The sequence below is a fragment of the Telmatherina bonti genome (assembly GCF_933228915.1).
Source record: "Telmatherina bonti genome assembly, chromosome: 1".
Lineage (NCBI taxonomy): Eukaryota > Metazoa > Chordata > Actinopteri > Atheriniformes > Telmatherinidae > Telmatherina > Telmatherina bonti.
In genome coordinates, this window is record NC_136619.1 from 2,425,380 (window position 1) to 2,444,752 (window position 19,373).

The following is a 19,373-nucleotide window of genomic DNA, read 5'->3' on the forward strand; positions in this document are numbered from 1 at the left end:
GCTGATCCAACTGATCCAGAACAACCTTTATTTATATTCCATAATGTTCATAAGGCAGCCAGTCTCAGGAAACCACCCATCCCTGGTCCCACCGTAAGACAAGCAACATCCAACTACCAATTAAACAGCTCCTACACCCGATGTACGATCCAATACCGAGTGTTTTAAAACCCGAAAAACTTTCCTACACTCACTCCACACATCCACACAATACATGGAATTAAAAGAAAAACTACTTAACTTTCCCCAGGGTCCTGCCCCCCCACAGGGTCTGAGCTTTAGCGCTGGTCCGCCACAATTAGCTGGCAGATAACGGCCAAGCATGGTGAGCCCTCCATTGATGGCAAGAGTACCTCTCCTGTAGCTGGGAGTGGAAGGGTGCTCCTATATGAAATGAATGAAAATGAAAAATGAAATTAAAACTACTTTATTAATCCCCAAAGGGAAATTCAATATTGTAGTAGATAATTAACTAGAGGAGGTCTTGTTCTGGAGGCTGATGGCTGCTGGCAGGAATGATCTTCTGTATCTTTCAGTCTTACATCGGACCTGAAGAAGCCTCTCACTGAACACACTTTGTTGTTTCATCACTGTGTTGTGGAGAGGGTGTGAAGAATCCTCCATCATCTTCATCAGCTTGTGCAGCATTCTTCTTTGGACAATCAGTCTTTGTGATGACTGGTTGCTGCTGAACAATGGGCTTGTAGGTGAAGGTGAGAAGAACCAGATTATGGTCAGATCTTCCCATGACAACAGTTGGGAGAAATGTGCCCACTGTCCTCTAACGGTTTTTAAATAACTGTTTAAAAACTTATTAAACAAAAAAAATTAACAAAAGTGCTTTTTCTGACCCTTTATTCATAACAAAACTTTTCTCGCGAGAATTCACGCGAGATTATCACCAACCTGGATATGGATTAAAATAATATTAATGAGGTGCTCGCTGATTGGTCGCTGGAAGTCCGGAGTTGGAAGGGGGGCGAGGCCAGTAGTCTCCATGCTAAAAACATTAGCGGCTAGTGATAGCAGCTAACCCGACAGCAGCAGCTTTCTGAATTCAGCATTTATGTCTGAACTGGACTCTGAGCCTGAGAGAGAAGATACCGAGATGGTGGAAGGAGCACGTTTACAACAAACTGTCTCTGAATGGTAAAGTCGTCACTTTTAATGTCTGCTCGCCTTGCCAGTTCAGATAGCATGTTGACAACGAGGCATGTCGTTCATGTTAATACATCTCAATTTTATTCCATGTTGGACCGTTTTTTAAACAATAAATGTACTTTTTAACACAATCTGAAGTTGCAGATGTAAAAAATGAAACGGATGTTGACTGAACCAGTCGGTACGTTCAGTGTCCAGCTGCCGGCCGATCTGCACCCAGATAAACACACACACATTTTAACCACACGGAATTTCATGAAGCAGCGCTTTTTATTGAGGTTTTATTTACCATCAAGTGTTTTTCTAAATTAATTAGCTTATTTATATTTCCTGTTTTAGCCAGGAGTGTGAAAAATGTCGTTATGTCAACATGACAGATCTCTGGTTGATGCAACCACTGATGTGGGCTGCTGTGTTACTGTACAGATAAATAACATGAAGTCAGATATCTTGTATCATTGATCAGACTTTCTGCTGACTAATGTAGACCCGTGTTTTATATATTCCAGCATCACTTACCATCTATTATGTTGGTCTAATTGTTTCTGTTAAGCTGCACATACCAACAGAAATAGACAGCAAGATATTATTACTGTGCTTAGAAAATAAAATTTCTCTTTTCATTTCCTTAGGTGCTGAGAAGGATAAAGCAGGTCCAAACTCCTCCGTGTCTGACCCAACATCCCGGCATGGAACCAGTCTGCTTCAATGCTTTTTCATTACAAAATGCAGGAAACATTTATGAGCAGGATTATGTACATTTATTCTGTCGGAGGGAATGAGAGGCAAGTTTCTCTTCAATGCCCAAAAATTCAGAAATAAAGCTAATCAAATGGCAAATAACTGTAAAAGGTGATTATTTATGTTCTTGCCATTTCATATTACATATAACAAATAGTAACTTTGCTGCAGTCACTTAGGACAATAGTTATTGAATTAAAGTAAATACACAACTTTACCATATACACATTTATGCATCTGACTTCTGAATGTAAAATGTAAAGCAGAAGTAAAAAAAATACAGTTCTTTAAAACACAATATCTTTATTAGTGTACAGAAATAAAATCATTGCTCATTTTTAATGTAATAAAATAAAAATGATCATTTTCACTCTTAGTTATTTATTCTGTTAACACAGTAGCTGAGTTTTCTGGGTTTTATGTGGACTCTCGTGGTTCTGGAGCCAGATGAGCAAGCCTCCACAGCACCGTCTTCATCATCATCTTCCTCCAGACTGAGCTGAGATGTCTGGGTTCCTTTTCTGCACAGAACCAGATACTGACTTCAGAACAAGCAATAAAAGTGCCTCTTAGCTTCCATTAAGAATGTAGATGTGTTTGATTTATTACCATCTTCTGTGTGCAAAATTAAACAAACAACAAACCTGTATTTCTGAAGAGAGGGTGGAAAGTCCTTGATGACAGCTGTGTTCCAGTTGTTGCCTGCATTGTAGGGTCAGTCTGCTCCAACATCAACTTTTAGACATCAGTAGACCGCTGGTGCTGCGCATGGCGTGAGATGTGCTGGACTAAAATCTGCAAATACAAGTTATAAAAATATCAGATCATCACATAAATAGATTGTAGGTGTAAATAGCTTTATTTTCTCCCCGGATGTTGACATCTGGGGGAGAAATTAAAAAAATTTGTTTGCGAAACTTCAGCGTTGCGGGCAGTTTTGCTGCGAACAAAGCGCCCAGACGGAAAAACCCAGCCGTCTTCTACAGAAAGGCTTCCAGGGATGTTATCACTTCCGCCCAACACTAATACGCACGTTTTAACTCGAAAAAGTGCAATTTCTGGATGATGACTCCTTTAAATCTCCATCGCTTTCTCCTCTGCCTCACTCCCGCTCTGCATCCTCTTTTCTTTCTTTTCAACTCCATCAGGATTTGATGTGTTGTTTCGCTGATAATCCTGATTTGGGAGAGGTTAATTAGTTGATCCCAATTGTAAACAAGTTTTTCGTTGCCATGGAGACTCGTCATAACAAGTCTTGAGAGAGCCAAAAATATGCAGAAAAATCTCCCTTGCAGCACACCCTCCGAACCGGCATGAAATCTTTAGAAGAAAAAGACCTAATTTGGGCTAATATCTATGTGAGAAGAGTTTGTACTTTAAAAAAAATATCAAGATAGCAAGTCAGAGCTACTACAATTTGCTGCCATCAGACGGCACAATCTAAAATGGGACGGCGCAATCTCGAATGGGTCAATAAATATGTGCCCCCCCTAACTCCTCCTGTCCCTGCCAAGATGGCGCCCTCACCCTATGGTCCCACAAACTGTCGTCGCTGCCAGCAGCCCTACACAGCTACGACCGGCACCCTCCCACCAGGCCCACTGAGCACCAGACGGTTGCTTGGCTGGGTTGTTAGCAGTCACCAAGCTCCTCTCCTCAGAACGCCTCGCACACACTGACTCCATCCTTTTATCACTTCTGCTTACTCTCCATCCCAGGTGCTGTCACTCACCTCATCACTTGAGTTTCTCCCTCTCAACACGATATCATGAAGGGGAATCAGTAAGATCTTGTTACTGCAAGTACTTAAAATAATTCTAACAAGAATTCATACACAGTAGTCTGTCATTACTCAAACCATAGGGATCTAATATCATTTTCCTGCTAAACTGAGGAGTAGTAAGCGATGCCCCGTCCTTTACTCAGTTCCGGGAGTTAAAAACACTGTAAAAGATTTTATTAATTAACTCAAAATAAAGCAGAATCATTTCATTATCAAATTTTTAAAAAAATATTAAGTATATTTTACTTTCTAATTTTTTGTTTTTTAATGGACCTAGAGTCTGAAACAAGAAAGAGAGTAAAGTGTTTTGACACTAAATTAATGGTTTAATTCTTTGAAATAACATAAATGAAATACTTTAGAATAACATCTGTTGAGATTTTAGGCATTTATTTAGCTATTTCCAACTCAAATCCAATTCAGTGATTTTAAAATATTTTACACACATTTTACATCTTACATTTATTTATAGTATTATTTACTAAAATTCAGAATTATTTTGTCAAGTGCCGATCCCCAAGTCATCAGGGTCAGGTCTACTGGTCCCAGAGTCAGAACCAATCAGAAACGTCCGGCGATTAAAAGTGGAACTGACAAGACCTACAGTTCCCCCCTTTTCCACTAGGGGCTCCACAACAGAGTGAATCTCCATAGACTCCCACCGGAACCAGCACTGGAACCAGCACTGGAACCAGCACCAAACCAGCACCAAACCAGCACCGGAACCAGCACTGGAACCAGCACCAAACCAGCACCGGAACAAGCACTGGAACCAGCACCAAACCAGCACCGGAACCACCCCTGGAACCAGCACCGAACCAGCCCTGGAACCACCCCTGGAACCAGCACCGAACCAGCGCCGGAACCACCCCTGGAACCAGCACCGAACCAGCTCAGTTGAAAACTCAGGGTAGGTGGGCCTGCTCCCACCTTCATCATCAGATTTCTGACTTCAGAGGACGTTCATGTTGCATTTCTGGGACAGGGAACTTGGAAAATCCAACTTCAGGGCAAACACACAGCTTTACAATTTTCAAAAGTATTGATTCTGATATAGTAATATGGAAATAGAACTCTGAATCAATAACGTCCTGCCCATTCCAAGGTCACCAATGAAGGTAAGACTTCAGATTTATGGTAATTTCATGCAGAAAGCTGAATATCACTGACTTCTCTGGAGCGTGATTAATCTGTGGGTAGCTTTCTTTTGAAAGGTTTGGGGCGGAAGTGTCATTGTTTTTCCTGCTGACGTCACACTGTTGTTCCCACTCAGACTTGGGAGTTAAAGCTGATTGATAGGCAGCGGAATGAGCCTGCTGGGGACCTGCAGAGGTTTGTAGGCAACTTTTCAGGCGCTGTTCGGTTCCGTGTTGCAGCAGAAAGTTCGGGAATGATGCGGTTCCGACTGGTCCAGTCAGACTGGTTCTGCCCAGCATCTCTCTGTAAGTCTTTGTTTTCCCCGCAAACATGTTGGCTTTTACCTGCAAACACACAGGAACAACTTTAGTAGCGACACTTTGCTTTTACTCAGCAGTTCTGCTCCCAGTTCTGTAGGAAAACAGTAAACAGTAAACAAACAACTAGCGAGCTGGAGCTACTGACTTAGTTAGCATGCTGCTAACTAGCCTCAGCTAGCAGGTTAGTGAGAAGCTCTGATCCACGTTTATTGAGTTTAAATTTTACTTTATTCCGTTTTCTGGGTGTTGAACGGATTTTTCTTCCTCCCGTGTCTCTAGCAGGGTTTGTTCCTGTTTGTATGATATTATGGGCTTTATTTGTGTGATATTATGGGCTTTATTTGTATGATATGATGGGCTTTATTTGTGTGATATGATGGGCTTTATTTGTATGATATGATGGGCTTTATTTGTATGATATGATGGGCTTTATTTGTGTGATATGATGGGCTTTATTTGTGTGATATGATGGGCTTTATTTGTGTGATATGATGGGCTTTATTTGTATGATATTATGGGCTTTATTTGTATGATATGATGGGCTTTATTTGTGTGATATGATGGGCTTTATTTGTATGATATTATGGGCTTTATTTGTATGATATTATGGGCTTTATTTGTGTGATATGATGGGCTTTATTTGTGTGATATGGTGGGCTTTATTTGTATGATATGATGGGCTTTATTTGTGTGATATTATGGGCTTTATTTGTATGATATGATGGGCTTTATTTGTGTGATATGATGGGCTTTATTTGTATGATATGATGGGCTTTATTTGTGTGATATGATGGGCTTTATTTGTGTGATATGATGGGCTTTATTTGTGTGATATGATGGGCTTTATTTGTGTGATATTATGGGCTTTATTTGTGTGATATGATGGGCTTTATTTGTATGATATTATGGGCTTTATTTGTGTGATATGATGGGCTTTATTTGTGTGATATGGTGGGCTTTATTTGTATGATATTATGGGCTTTATTTGTATGATATTATGGGCTTTATTTGTATGATATGATGGGCTTTATTTGTGTGATATGATGGGCTTTATTTGTGTGATATGATGGGCTTTATTTGTATGATATGATGGGCTTTATTTGTATGATATGATGGGCTTTATTTGTGTGATATGGTGGGCTTTATTTGTATGATATTATGGGCTTTATTTGTATGATATGGTGGGCTTTATTTGTGTGATATGGTGGGCTTTATTTGTGTGATATGGTGGGCTTTATTTGTGTGATATGATGGGCTTTATTTGTGTGATATGATGGGCTTTATTTGTGTGATATGATGGGCTTTATTTGTGTGATATGATGGGCTTTATTTGTCAGCAGAACAGCTTCCTTGTTTACTGAAATGAAGCCACTGAAGCTCTGACCAGATAGCAAACTGCTGAAACTTCCCAGGAAAGATTTAACAGCAGACTCCACACTTCATGTTACCTGGTTGGATAGTATTCTGATATTTTATTCCTTTATTAATCTCTGCTTCACCATTAGTCTGAAAACATATTCTGCATGTTAGCATGGTCTTCCTGTTGTTGTTCATGGGGTTTATGGAAGTGACATGCGCTCATGATGTCAGGTGTGTGTTTTCCAGGATAATCGGAACGTTTCTCGTCTTCCCGACTGTTTCTCGCCATGAATTTGCAGTAGAACATCTGCAGGAGCAGCTACGATATGACTAAGAGAAGTCCATCTCTTCAGCTGGTCAAAAGGTATGTTTGGGTTCACCGTGCTGATGCAAACTCTTGGTAATGTCAGTCACCAGGCAGAGATGGAAGATGGGACCAGATGTCCCAACTTTGGGCGGATAACATCGGCTCATAGCTTCTCCGGTGGAAGCAGCGTGTGGTTTGGTGTAGGTTGTAAATGTGGATGGACATAATGACTTCAGGTACTTTCTGTTTTTATTTCCTTTTTCCAAAACATCCTGATGTTTTCTTACAGACGACAGATGTGGCTCCACTGAGATGTTGATCTCTGGTTTGTGAACTTCTGGCCCTCACCATGTTTTATCTAGAAATACCCCATTTGGAGAAGTGGGTGGAGCCAAGCTGTGATAAATGAAAGCTGATTGGTCAAACATGTTAATATTTATGTGAACAGAGAGTTATTTTGGGATGTGGTGTAATTTTGCTCCTGAATGGTGGTTTTAGAGTTTTATTCCTGTTGATATTCAGCTCGCCGTAGCTTTTCATGAATCTGCTGTTTGGTGTCTTAATGACATGATTGTGGTGGTGGAAGCAGCCGCTCCAGCAAAACCTGTAAAACTGCTCAAACCAACAAATAAATGAGGAGCTAGTGGACTTGATGGGAGCAAGATAATCCAAACTAGTTGTGTTTTTTTCAGAACAGCTCTGGGACTTCACCAGGGTTTATATCCTGGACCGGTGGCCTTGGTGCAGGACAACCTGCAACCGAACCGAGGCCTGTTCTACGAAGCTGGATTTGTTTTCCGTCCTGCCACTCCGGTTCACTTCTTACAGGGATAAATCACCACGAAACGGCTAACTGGCTCCAGAGAAAATGTTCTGGATAAGAGATTAACGGGTATAAAAGCACCGCCTCCTGACCAATCAGGTCTCTCGGAAAATGGGTCTCTCATTCCTAAAACATTCGTGAGAGGAGCGCCTCGGAGAGAAAGGGCTTTTAGGGATTAGGGTTGAACAGTTTTGGGGAAAAAAACTCAAATTTTTTCCTGTTATTGTAATTGTGATTTAATTTATGGGTTTTTTTTTAAGGTCCTCGTGTTTTCTAACAAACATTAAATGAATCTGTATTTAATAAACAATAACAGGTTTATGATTCATAAGTTGTTCTTTTTCATAAACTAGTTATTAAAAGGTAATATAAGGACAAATGAAGCCCTAATTAATTTGACAGATAGTTTATCTATTTTACTTACAGTTGTAAACGTACTAAATACATAGATTTGTAAGCTTTCACCATGGCAAGGTAACAAAATTCTGCCAAAAAGTGTAAACATTGGCGTAAGTAATAAATCACACCAACCAAAGTGCAGATTAAAAGAATAATAAAACCAATCTGTGGCTATACCACGTCTACATTTCCATGTAAACATGTAAACTATGCTTCTTAAACATGGATAAATAATAAATTCCATAAATAAAACAAATCTTATTGGGTCTATATATACAGGTATATTATGTTGTGGACATTTTTTAGGTAAATTTAAACAAAACAAACAAGCAAATGTTCTTAATAAACCTCAATGAATAATAATATGTTGACTCTGTAAAGGCAGAGCACAACAAGTGCTAAATGGCACATGTAGTAGGTCCTGCAACGGTGTTCAGCCAATCACCGGCCGAGACACTTCATATGTCAGGGTGCGTAGCCAATCACGGTGATGGCATGTTCAAAGTCACGTGACGGCGACGAGAAGCTTGGGTGTTAAGTAGGGCTGTAAAATTAATCAGATTTTGATGGTGATCACGATTTTGGTGGTTATGATTAAATAAACCTGATCGTCAACGATATTTACATTCAGAACACAGCTCTGCAGCATCTCTGATCACTCAGTTTCTCTACCAGCAGTCCGCCGACCACCAGGGGGCGAACACCTGATAAACGCTTCATTAAGCTGCCTAAAGACCAACCAACCTTTTATCAGCAGCCAGTTAAGTATCGTTGGATTGGTTGAACATGTGAGGTGGGCGGGGTTAACACGGAAAAGCACAAAATGGTAAGATGCTGCTTCTGCATCTTTCCTGCTGCCTTTTAACGGACTGCCTGCTGCCTTATGGTTGTGAAAATACTGTACCTTAGTTAGGATTCTGGGAGTTTAGCAGAATGCCTTGGGGAGTAACCAACGCCCCATCAACGTTCAAAAGAGTAACGGAGAAATGTACAGGGAACCTCCATCTGAAGGAAGTTTTTGTGTTCCTGGATGACTTGATCCTTTTCTCTGACATGTTAGAGGAGCATGAGCACCGTCTGGTACTGGATTGGTTTCATCCATACGGGCTGAAACCATCATTGGAGAGGTGTAACATTTTTCCAGACCTCGGTGAGGTATTTGGGACATATAGTTTTTGAGCGTGGGGTGGAGACAGAGATGGTAGCTACACTCAAATCCTGGCCAGTTCCTAGTAATCTTAAAACCTTAAAATCCTTCCTGGGATTTGCTGGCTACTGCCGCCGATTCATCATGGGATGTTCCACCATTGCTAAACCTCCTACTGACTTGACTCGGGGAAATTCGCATACCCGCAAAAAGTCTCAAACTTGTGAGCACAACTCTCCTTACTGCGATTCAAAGGAACGTTTTGGTTCTCGGTGGAGTTCTGAGTGTCATCTTTGCTGATTGGGAAACTCACCAGTGCACCCGTTCTAGGGTTTGCTGATCCAAGATTTCCCTACTTTCTTCCCACGGATGCTAGTCTCAGTGGATTGGTTGCTGAGCTTCACTGACAGCAAGAAGGAATCTTGCAAGTGCTGTGCTATGGACCGTCTGCAAGTGCTTTGTCATTATCCTGCCCATATACTGGAATTCCAAGCATTAAAATGGAACGTGACAGAAGGATTTCAGGACTGCTTGTGCGGTGCTGATTTTACAGACGTAATAGACAATAACCACTTGGCATACATTTTAACTGGACACGACTCGCCATCGGTGGCTGGCTGTCCTGTCAACATGTTCATAGTTACAGTGTCTTGCAAAGGAAATTCATTCTCTCTGAACTTTTCCACATTCTGACACATCACATGCCACAAACATGAATATATTTTATTGGGATTTTATATGAAAGACCAACACAAAGTGTCACACAGCTGTGAAGTACAATGAAAATTACACAATTTTATTTTTTTCACAAATAAAAAGCTGAAAAGTGCCGTGTACAAAAGTATTCAGCCATTTTCTCTGAGTGCAACCAGTTGCCTGCAGAAGTTGCCTGATGACTGCTGAACGTTGGTGTCATGACTACATAGTAAGGCTCGACCGATATGGATGTAAAGACTTTAGAGTCAATAGCCGATATAATGGCTGATAAATCCATCCACCAGAAAAAAATTCAAAAATATTCCTCAAAGCTAAAATACTACATTCTCAGCTCATTCTTAAACTCATGTCTACCTGTTAGACACCATGAACTATCTGAATTATTCACTGATTTAAAAGATGTAAATATGGTTTTCTTATTCCACAGTGCCGACACACCGTCACTGTTTCATCAGCTGACCTCTTTCCTTCTTCATCGTATCTGACAGGGAAACCAAAGTGTTCCCACACATGAACCGGGGCGTTCAAGTTCCTCCGCTCGCCATGACCACGCTGCACTTGTTTGGAACGATTATGCACGCAGCTTTCTTTTTTTTTTTTTTTTCATATCAATCCGCGGATCACGTGTGTGCCGAACCGTAGATACTGATCCGAATGGATCGCAGATCAATGATGATCCGTTGCACCACTAATAATAATAATAAGTATTCAGAAGTTGTGTAAATGGCACGCAGCCACCAACTTTCACACACGTTCACCAGCCTAAACGCTGAGCACGGCTTTCCTCGCTGCAAAACATCAAGTTTTCCTCACTCTGATGACTTTCCTGCCTCATGACTACGGGTGTTTTGGGGGCGCCTCTAGAACATGTAAAGTCGTCATTTTTAAAGACACTGTTGGAAAAATTAGCCGTCAGATTATGGCTATTTTTAGAGATGATGACGATCATCGCTATTTAACTAAACACACAATGACCAGTTTGTAGAGAATGTAAGAAGGAAAACATAACTGTGTTTATTTAACATTTCAACTTACCAGTGACAAAATATAAAATGTTTGTGGGCAGACTGGACTTTACTTGGCTCAGCTGCTATCTGTTTCACCGTCCGGTTTGCTCCGTCTCGGCTTCCACGGTAGGCAGCCATGAGCGAGGATGACCCCGCCCCCGCTACTTATCCAGCAGACATGGACGCCATCTGCTGGATAAGTAGCCCAATTACATTTTTAACTGGACAGTCTCAAATATATGACAAAAATAAATCAATAAAAAATAGGCAATTTTTTTACCGCCAATATCACCCTGGACCCCCATATCAGCCGATAATATTATATCGGTTGGGCCCTACTAAATAGAGTCCACCTGAGTGTAATCTGATCTCAGTACAGATCCAGCTGTTCTGCGACGCCTCAGAGGTTTTTTAGGAGGATGTTGAGGAGCAAACAGACCATGAAGTCGAAGGAACACACCAGACAGGTCAGAGATAAAGTTGTGGAGAAGTTTAAAGCAGGGTTTGGCTTTCAAAACATTTCCCGAGTTTTAAACATCTCATGAAGCGCCGTTCAGTCCATTATCTGGAAATGGAGAGAGAACGCCAAACCTACCAAGACTCGGCCGTACGCCTGAACTTCCAGGCCGAACAAGGAGAGCGCTTACAGGAGATGCAGCCAAGAGGCCCATGGTGACTCTGGAGCACAGCAGAGATCCACAGCTCAGGTGGCGGATCTGTCCACAGGACATCTGCTGGGCGTGCTCACCACGAACCTGGCCTTTATGTAAGAGTGGCGGGCAGAAAGCCGTTGTTAAAACCAGAAGAAATCCCGTTTGCAGTTTGCCAGAAGCCATGTGGGGACTCAGCTAACATGTGGAAGAAGCTGCTCTGGTCACTTTTTGGCTTAAATACAAAACGTTGTGTGTGGCGGAAACATTACAGATCACCCTGAACACACCGTCCCCACTGTCACGCATGGTGGTGGTAGCATCATGCTCTGGCGTCTCTTGAGCAGGGACTAACCCTAACCCCACTAAAGGCTGACTACGACGGAACGGTTTAAAACGTAAAGCGGGACTACGACGGAACGGTTTAGAACGTAAAGCGGGACTACGACGGAACGGTTTAAAAGGTAAAGCGGGATTACGACGGAACGGTTTAAAAGGTAAAGCGGGACTACGACGGAACGGTTTAAAAGGTAAAGCGGGACTACGACGGAACGGTTTAAAAGGTAAAGCGGGACTACGACGGAACGGTTTAAAAGGTAAAGCGGGACTACGACGGAACGGTTTAAAACGTAAAGCGGGACTCCGACGGAACGGTTTAAAACGTAAAGCGGGACTACGACGGAACGGTTTAAAAGGTAAAGCGGGACTACGACGGAACGGTTTAAAACGTAAAGCGGGACTACGACGGAACGGTTTAAAAGGTAAAGCGGGACTACGACGGAACGGTTTAAAAGGTAAAGCGGGACTACGACGGAACGGTTTAAAACGTAAAGCGGGACTCCGACGGAACGGTTTAAAACGTAAAGCGGGACTACGACGGAACGGTTTAAAAGGTAAAGCGGGACTACGACGGAACGGTTTAAAAGGTAAAGCGGGACTACGACGGAACGGTTTAAAACGTAAAGCGGGACTCCGACGGAACGGTTTAGAACGTAAAGCGGGACTACGACGGAACGGTTTAAAAGGTAAAGCGGGACTACGACGGAACGGTTTAAAAGGTAAAGCGGGACTACGACGGAACGGTTTAAAAGGTAAAGCGGGACTACGTCGGAACGGTTTAGAACGTAAAGCGGGACTACGTCGGAACGGTTTAAAAGGTAAAGCGGGACTACGTCGGAACGGTTTAGAACGTAAAGCGGGACTACGACGGAACGGTTTAAAAGGTAAAGCGGGACTACGTCAGAACGGTTTAGAACGTAAAGCGGGACTACGTCGGAACGGTTTAAAAGGTAAAGCGGGACTACGTCGGAACGGTTTAGAACGTAAAGCGGGACTACGTCGGAACGGTTTAAAAGGTAAAGCGGGACTACGTCGGAACGGTTTAGAACGTAAAGCGGGACTACGTCGGAACGGTTTAAAAGGTAAAGCGGGACTACGTCGGAACGGTTTAAAAGGTAAAGCGGGACTACGACGGAACGATTTAGAACGTAAAGCGGGACTACGTCGGAACGGTTTAAAGCATTTTCATGTGTTGGAACGGCCCAGTCAGTCCAGGCCAAAATCCCATCGAGACCTGAAAACCGCCGTTCATAGACACTCTCCATCTAATCTGACTGAGCTGGAGCTGTTTTGGAAAGTAGAATATCTCCATCTGTAGATGTGCTGAGCTGGTAGAGATGTTCCCCAAAAGATTTGCAGCTGGAACTGCATCAAAAGGCCGTTCTACAAAGTACTGACTCAGGGGGGCTGAATACTTTCGCACACTGCTCTTTTCAAGGTTCTTACTTGTCTTCTTGGGCATTAAAGCCCAAGAAATTTAAAAAAAAAAAAGTTTTGTACATTTCGCAATTTAAATCCAGTCAGCCCGAATAATTTCTCCATTCTTTCTAGCTTATAGAAGAATAAAGTTACTTGGAAATTCACACCTTTTGTTACTTAAGTGTAACGATTATGAATAAAAAATCAGTTTGAATCAGGAATTGGTTCTGAATTGAATCGTCACCCCAAGAATTGGAATCGGCTGACAAGATTTTACAAGAACTGAGGCTTATGTTCTGTTTAACGCTGCAGCCTGACATGGTTCGAGCCTCGGCTGGGGGAGCTTTGAACGGCGGCCTTTTTGTGTAGAGTTCTACATGTGTGGGTTCCTCCCACTGTTAGGCTAGTTGTTTACAGTAAATAGTCCATAGGCTGGCTGTTTGTCTCTCTGTGTTGTCCCTGCGACGGACTGGCGACCTGTCCAGAGGGAACCTACCTCCTGGGAAAGGCTCCAGCTTCTTCCATGAAGAAGTTGGATGGAATGAGTAATATTTTGGTCCGTGATCTCTGTCGGCTGGTAGTTTGCTGACTGAGTGGAAGTACTGGTCGATGGCGTTTTAGCCATACAGAGTCGTACATGGCTTTGTGATGTTTTCGAGGGTTGATGAAGGATCGCAGTGTCACCCCATGAGGTAGTAACAGTAGTAAGGCAGGTTCTGCACAACACCTGACGGTTCGCAGAGGTGGAAAAAAAATCCACACACTTAGTGGTGATGTTCCTCCTTGGTACTGAACTCTGATTTTCTCGAGACAGACGACAGCCGGGACAAAATTATTACCCTGTCAGGTCGTTGGACAGAGTATTCTCCCCTAAACTAGTATCATTCATTCATTCATTATCCTAACCACTTAATCCTAGTATCAAAACATTCATTCACTCATTCATTATCCTAACCGCTGAACTGTGTTCAGTGAGAGGCTTCTTCAGGTCCGCTGTAAGACTGAAAGATACAGATCATTCCTGCCTCCGGAACAAGACCTCCTCTAGTTAACTATTATCTGCTACGATACTGGGAATCAAGTGTTTCCACTGTGTGTGTGATCTGTTGATGCTGAATACGAACCGGTGAACATGTTGTTTTCAGAGGCAAAACATTCTGGTTTGTTCAGGTCACCTGGACTCCTTCAGACCTGGACTCGTTCTGGTCCGTTCGGATTCACGGACCAGAACTGCATCGTCTAGTTTGGTTGCTCAGTACAGATGGACGTTCTCCTTCTGAAATGTGACAGGATGCTAAACCATCACTGCAGAGGGAACCCTGAGCTTCACGATGAGCTGCAGATTCAGGCTGCCGTGGCCGCGGGGGATGTCTGCACCGTCCGGAGGATGCTGGAGCAGGGATACTCCCCCAAGATCCGGGACGCCAACGGCTGGACTCTGCTGCACTTCTCTGCTGCCAAGGGGAAGGAAAGATGCGTTCGGGTGTTTCTAGAGCACGGAGGTCAGAGGCTACTTTTCTATCTCCTTTCATTCTAGTCCTTGTCATCCCGACATGTTCTAGACGCTCCCCTCTGTCTGCAGTAAGCAGATCTCGCTCTCCCAGACATGCTGCATCTTCTCTACATCCAGGAATAATTGAGATGTTTTCTGTCCAGTATTTAAACGAAAACATGCTGCAAGTTCAGAGGAGCTCTGCAGAAACACGCTGCAAGTTCAGAGGAGCTCTGCAGAAACACGCTGCAAGTTCAGAGGAGCTCTGCAGATACACGCTGCAAGTTCAGAGGAGCTCTGCAGATACACGCTGCAAGTTCAGAGGAGCTCTGCAGAAACATGCTGCAAGTTCAGAGGAGCTCTGCAGAAACACGCTGCAAGTTCAGAGGAGCTCTGCAGAAACACGCTGCAAGTTCAGAGGAGCTCTGCAGATACACGCTGCAAGTTCAGAGGAGCTCTGCAGATACACGCTGCAAGTTCAGAGGAGCTCTGCAGATACACGCTGCAAGTTCAGAGGAGCTCTGCAGAAACATGCTGCAAGTTCAGAGGAGCTCTGCAGAAACACGCTGCAAGTTCAGAGGAGCTCTGCAGAAACACGCTGCAAGTTCAGAGGAGCTCTGCAGATACACGCTGCAAGTTCAGAGGAGCTCTGCAGATACACGCTGCAAGTTCAGAGGAGCTCTGCAGAAACACGCTGCAAGTTCAGAGGAGCTCTGCAGAAACACGCAAGTTCAGAGGAGCTCTGCAGAAACACGCAAGTTCAGAGGAGCTCTGCAGAAACACGCTGCAAGTTCAGAGGAGCTCTGCAGAAACACGCTGCAAGTTCAGAGGAGCTCTGCAGAAACACGCTGCAAGTTCAGAGGAGCTCTGCAGAAACACGCTGCAAGTTCAGAGGAGCTCTGCAGAAACACGCTGCAAGTTCAGAGGAGCTCTGCAGAAACACGCTGCAAGTTCAGAGGAGCTCTGCAGAAACACGCTGCAAGTTCAGAGGAGCTCTGCAGAAACACGCTGCAAGTTCAGAGGAGCTCTGCAGAAACACGCTGCAAGTTCAGAGGAGCTCTGCAGAAACACGCTGCAAGTTCAGAGGAGCTCTGCAGAAACACGCTGCAAGTTCAGAGGAGCTCTGCAGAAACATGCTGCAAGTTCAGAGGAGCTCTGCAGAAACACGCTGCAAGTTCAGAGGAGCTCTGCAGAAACACGCTGCAAGTTCAGAGGAGCTCTGCAGATACACGCTGCAAGTTCAGAGGAGCTCTGCAGAAACACGCTGCAAGTTCAGAGGAGCTCTGCAGAAATAGAAACACGCACAGGAAGGAAATGCTGCATTTCCTTCTATCATGAGAGTATCCCAGTGGCTTTTAAAGGGTTAAATCCTGAATCTGATCCAGTATTGTGTAGTTTTGAGAAGAAAAACGGGATGGTTTTACAGTAGTTTCTCTGCGGGACGTTGTTGACATCCGTGTAAATCTGAGTGTGGAACTGACTGTAATCCTGCTCTCGTCCTCACAGCTGACCCCACAGTGAAGGACTTCATCGGTGGATTCACAGCCCTCCACTACGCTGCCATGCACGGCAGGGCGCGAATCGCCCGGCTCATGCTGGAGTCGGAGCTTCGTGGCGACATCATCAACGCCAAAAGCAACGACGGCTGGACTCCGCTTCATGTGGCGGCGCACTACGGCCGGGACTCGTTTGTGCGCCTCCTCCTGGAGTTCAGGGCGGAGGTGGACCCGCTGAGCGACAAAGGGACCACGCCGCTGCAGCTGGCCATCATCCGGGAGCGGTCCAGCTGCGTGCGGATCCTGCTGGACCACAGCGCCAACATTGACATTCAGAACGGCTTCCTGCTGCGGTATGCCGTCATCAAAGGAAACCACTCGTACTGCCGTATGTTCCTTCAGAGGGGAGCGGACACGAACCTGGGTCGTCTGGAGGACGGCCAGACCCCTCTGCACCTGTCGGCTCTTCGCGACGACGTGCTGTGTGCGCAGATGCTCTACTCGTACGGCGCCGACACCAACACCAGGAACTACGAGGGACAGACGCCGGTGGCCGTGTCTGTCAGCATGTCGGGGATCAGCCGGCCCTGTCTGGACTTTCTGCAGGAGGTCACCAGTAAGTTCCGTAGACACTCACCCAGTCCCGCGGCATCGAACCGCTGACTCAGCTTGTTTCTGTTGGACAGAGTGGTCCAGGTGGAGCCGGGTCAGGGGGACCGGTACCGGTACCAGACTCATTTCCTCAGCAGCATAGTCTAGACTTAATGGGTGTCCAAAGTCAGTAAAGGTCCGATTGGGCCGGGACCGCTGCAGGACCGGGCCATTTTTACCCGTCTCTTGTCCTGCTTGCTGTTGTGAAGTTTCGGCATGCTGGACGACTTCGTTTGATATGATAACACAGAAATGCTTAGAAACGACATGAGACAGTAAATTATACGGAGAAGAAAAATGAATCATCAGTAAAAACAACGGGGTAAAGAAAATGGCGTTGAATTAAAAACATTTGAAAATTAGAATTTTAGAAATCACTTCATAAAAACAGTTTTAAACTTTATTTCTGCACATTTTATTGGCACATATGAAGCTTATAGCTCCATTTTTCATTTGGACAAGTTTCCGTCCTGCGTTTTCCAGCTATCATAAATCCTCCACAGAAAGAGGCGGCAGACACGCGACCTTCATCACGTCTCCAGGACTCCGTCAGCACCTGCAGCTCCACTGAGAACAGGTAGAAGATGGAGAGACCAGCTGAGCAGATCCGGCAGATCCGGCTGAGTGGATCCAGCAGATCCGGCTGAGCAGATCCGGCTGAGCGGATCCGGCAGATCCGGCTGCTGGATCCGGCTGAGCGGATCCGGCAGATCCGGCTGCTGGATCCGGCTGAGCGGATCCGGCAGATCCGGCTGCTGGATCCGGCTGAGTGGATCCAGCAGATCCGGCTGAGCAGATCCGGCTGAGCGGATCCGGCAGATCCGGCTGAGCGGATCCGGCTGAGCGGATCCGGCTGAGCGGATCCATGGCTTCATTCAGAATGAAATGCAGAGAGGCTCAGATGGACAGAGGGACGACACAAAGCAGCAGCAGGCAGTGGGAACAGAGGGAGAGACCAGCATCGTCCTCCTGACCTGGCCTTGACCTTACCGTTCTGTGGTTTCTGACCCGGTTCCAGACGTCCTGTGTGTGTGTGTGTGTGTGTGTGTGTGTGTGTGTGTGAGTGTGTGAGAGAGAGAGAGACCTGTCCAGGTGTACCTGGCTCTCGCCCAGTGCTTACTGGGATGGAGTCCAGCTTCCTGACGGAGCCGCCTGGGGAATGAATGAACTGGACCTTCCCTCACCAACCTGAGCTGAGCTCCCTGGTAGCATCCTGACCTGTGATTGGTCAAACCTCCGTCTGGTGTCCGCAGATGGCCGTCTTGAGTCTGCTGGCTTGACCTAGAGCAGGGTCCTGCGGACTGTTTTCCTGTCCTGCATCCCAGCATCCAGTCCAGCCATATGTGTTTTTACTGTGTCTCCTTGATATTCAGAATATCTTCGACATCCTTTGTTCTCTCTCCAGGACAACCTCGGACTCTACAGGACTTGTGTCGAATAAAGGTCCGGCACTGCATCGGCCTTCAGAGCCTGCAGTTCTTGGAGGATCTTCCCATCGCTAAGGTTATGAAAGACTATTTAAGACACAAGTTTGACAGTTTGTGAAGCGACAACAGACACGGAGCAGACTGGTCCTCATGCTGACAGATGCCTGAGCACCGTTTCCATCACCTCCTGGTCTCCAGCCTTTCTGGAAGCTGGAGGAGGGGACGTGGGTGCATCTTATGGAAACTTTGTGTGTTTTATATCTGTATAAATGAAGCCGTGTCCAGAGTCATCAATCCATGACTAAGTCTCTAAGTTTGTCCTTGTGGTCTCCAGGTCTTTGAGGTTGGAAGACTTTATACTCTCAGTTTCAGTTTGTACCAGAGATTCTGGATGAGCGCTTTCTGTTTTCCGTCTGTGGAGCATTTTGGCTGCAAGTTGGAGAATTTTCCCCAGCTGGAAGATCGAAGGCTTCAACCTGCATGATGTGTTTCTTCAATTCAGTCTTTTCACAATAAAAGTGGACACTGCTGCTTTCCACAGAATGAGGAAAGCTTTCCTCATCGACTGGACCGGAGGGCCGACACAGAGGCCAAAGCTCCCAACAGGAAGGATCTGGACACGATTCCCACTCATCCAGAATCTGATGAGGAAACATGAGCGGTAAGAATGTCCAGCCTCAACGACTCGGACCTTCTGGTGGACAGCTGGAGCAGAAGCATGCTGGCGTTTCTGCTGATTTTTCACTCAGCAAATGAACTGTTTGTTTCTCGTTGATGTGAAATTAAAATAAGCTCATTTCAGACCCAGAGCTGCAAGATGTTTGACTGGAAGTCACACTGGTTTCATTCTGATTAAAGCTGAATTAAACCTGAATAAACAGATGGATGTTGCAGCATATATTCCCTGGTTTTAACCCTTCTGTGTCTACAGATTGTTAAAACATTTTCTAGCTTTTTCAGACAGCTGAGATGTTGTCAGAAAGTATGTTTCAGGCTAC

The 19,373-nt window shown here is 44.7% G+C and overlaps 1 protein-coding gene across 2 annotated transcripts; it reads left to right on the plus strand.

Annotated features, from left to right (window-relative positions):
• Positions 1-4,994: 4,994 nt before the first annotated feature.
• On the plus strand, positions 4,995-19,162 carry asb7 (ankyrin repeat and SOCS box containing 7; the record flags this gene model as incomplete). Of its 2 annotated transcripts, XM_079243982.1 has the most annotated exons (5): positions 4,995-5,127; positions 6,748-6,865; positions 14,621-14,811; positions 16,308-16,913; positions 18,354-19,162. In XM_079243982.1, the coding sequence occupies 4 exons, from the start codon at positions 6,828-6,830 to the stop codon at positions 18,491-18,493; spliced, it is 975 nt and encodes a 324-aa protein (XP_079100108.1). In that variant the 3' UTR covers positions 18,494-19,162. The 2 variants fall into 2 exon arrangements, with proteins under 2 accessions (XP_079100108.1, XP_079100109.1); XM_079243983.1 differs by lacking the exons at positions 4,995-5,127; positions 6,748-6,865 and having other exon boundaries at positions 14,601-14,811.
• Positions 19,163-19,373: the final 211 nt, after the last annotated feature.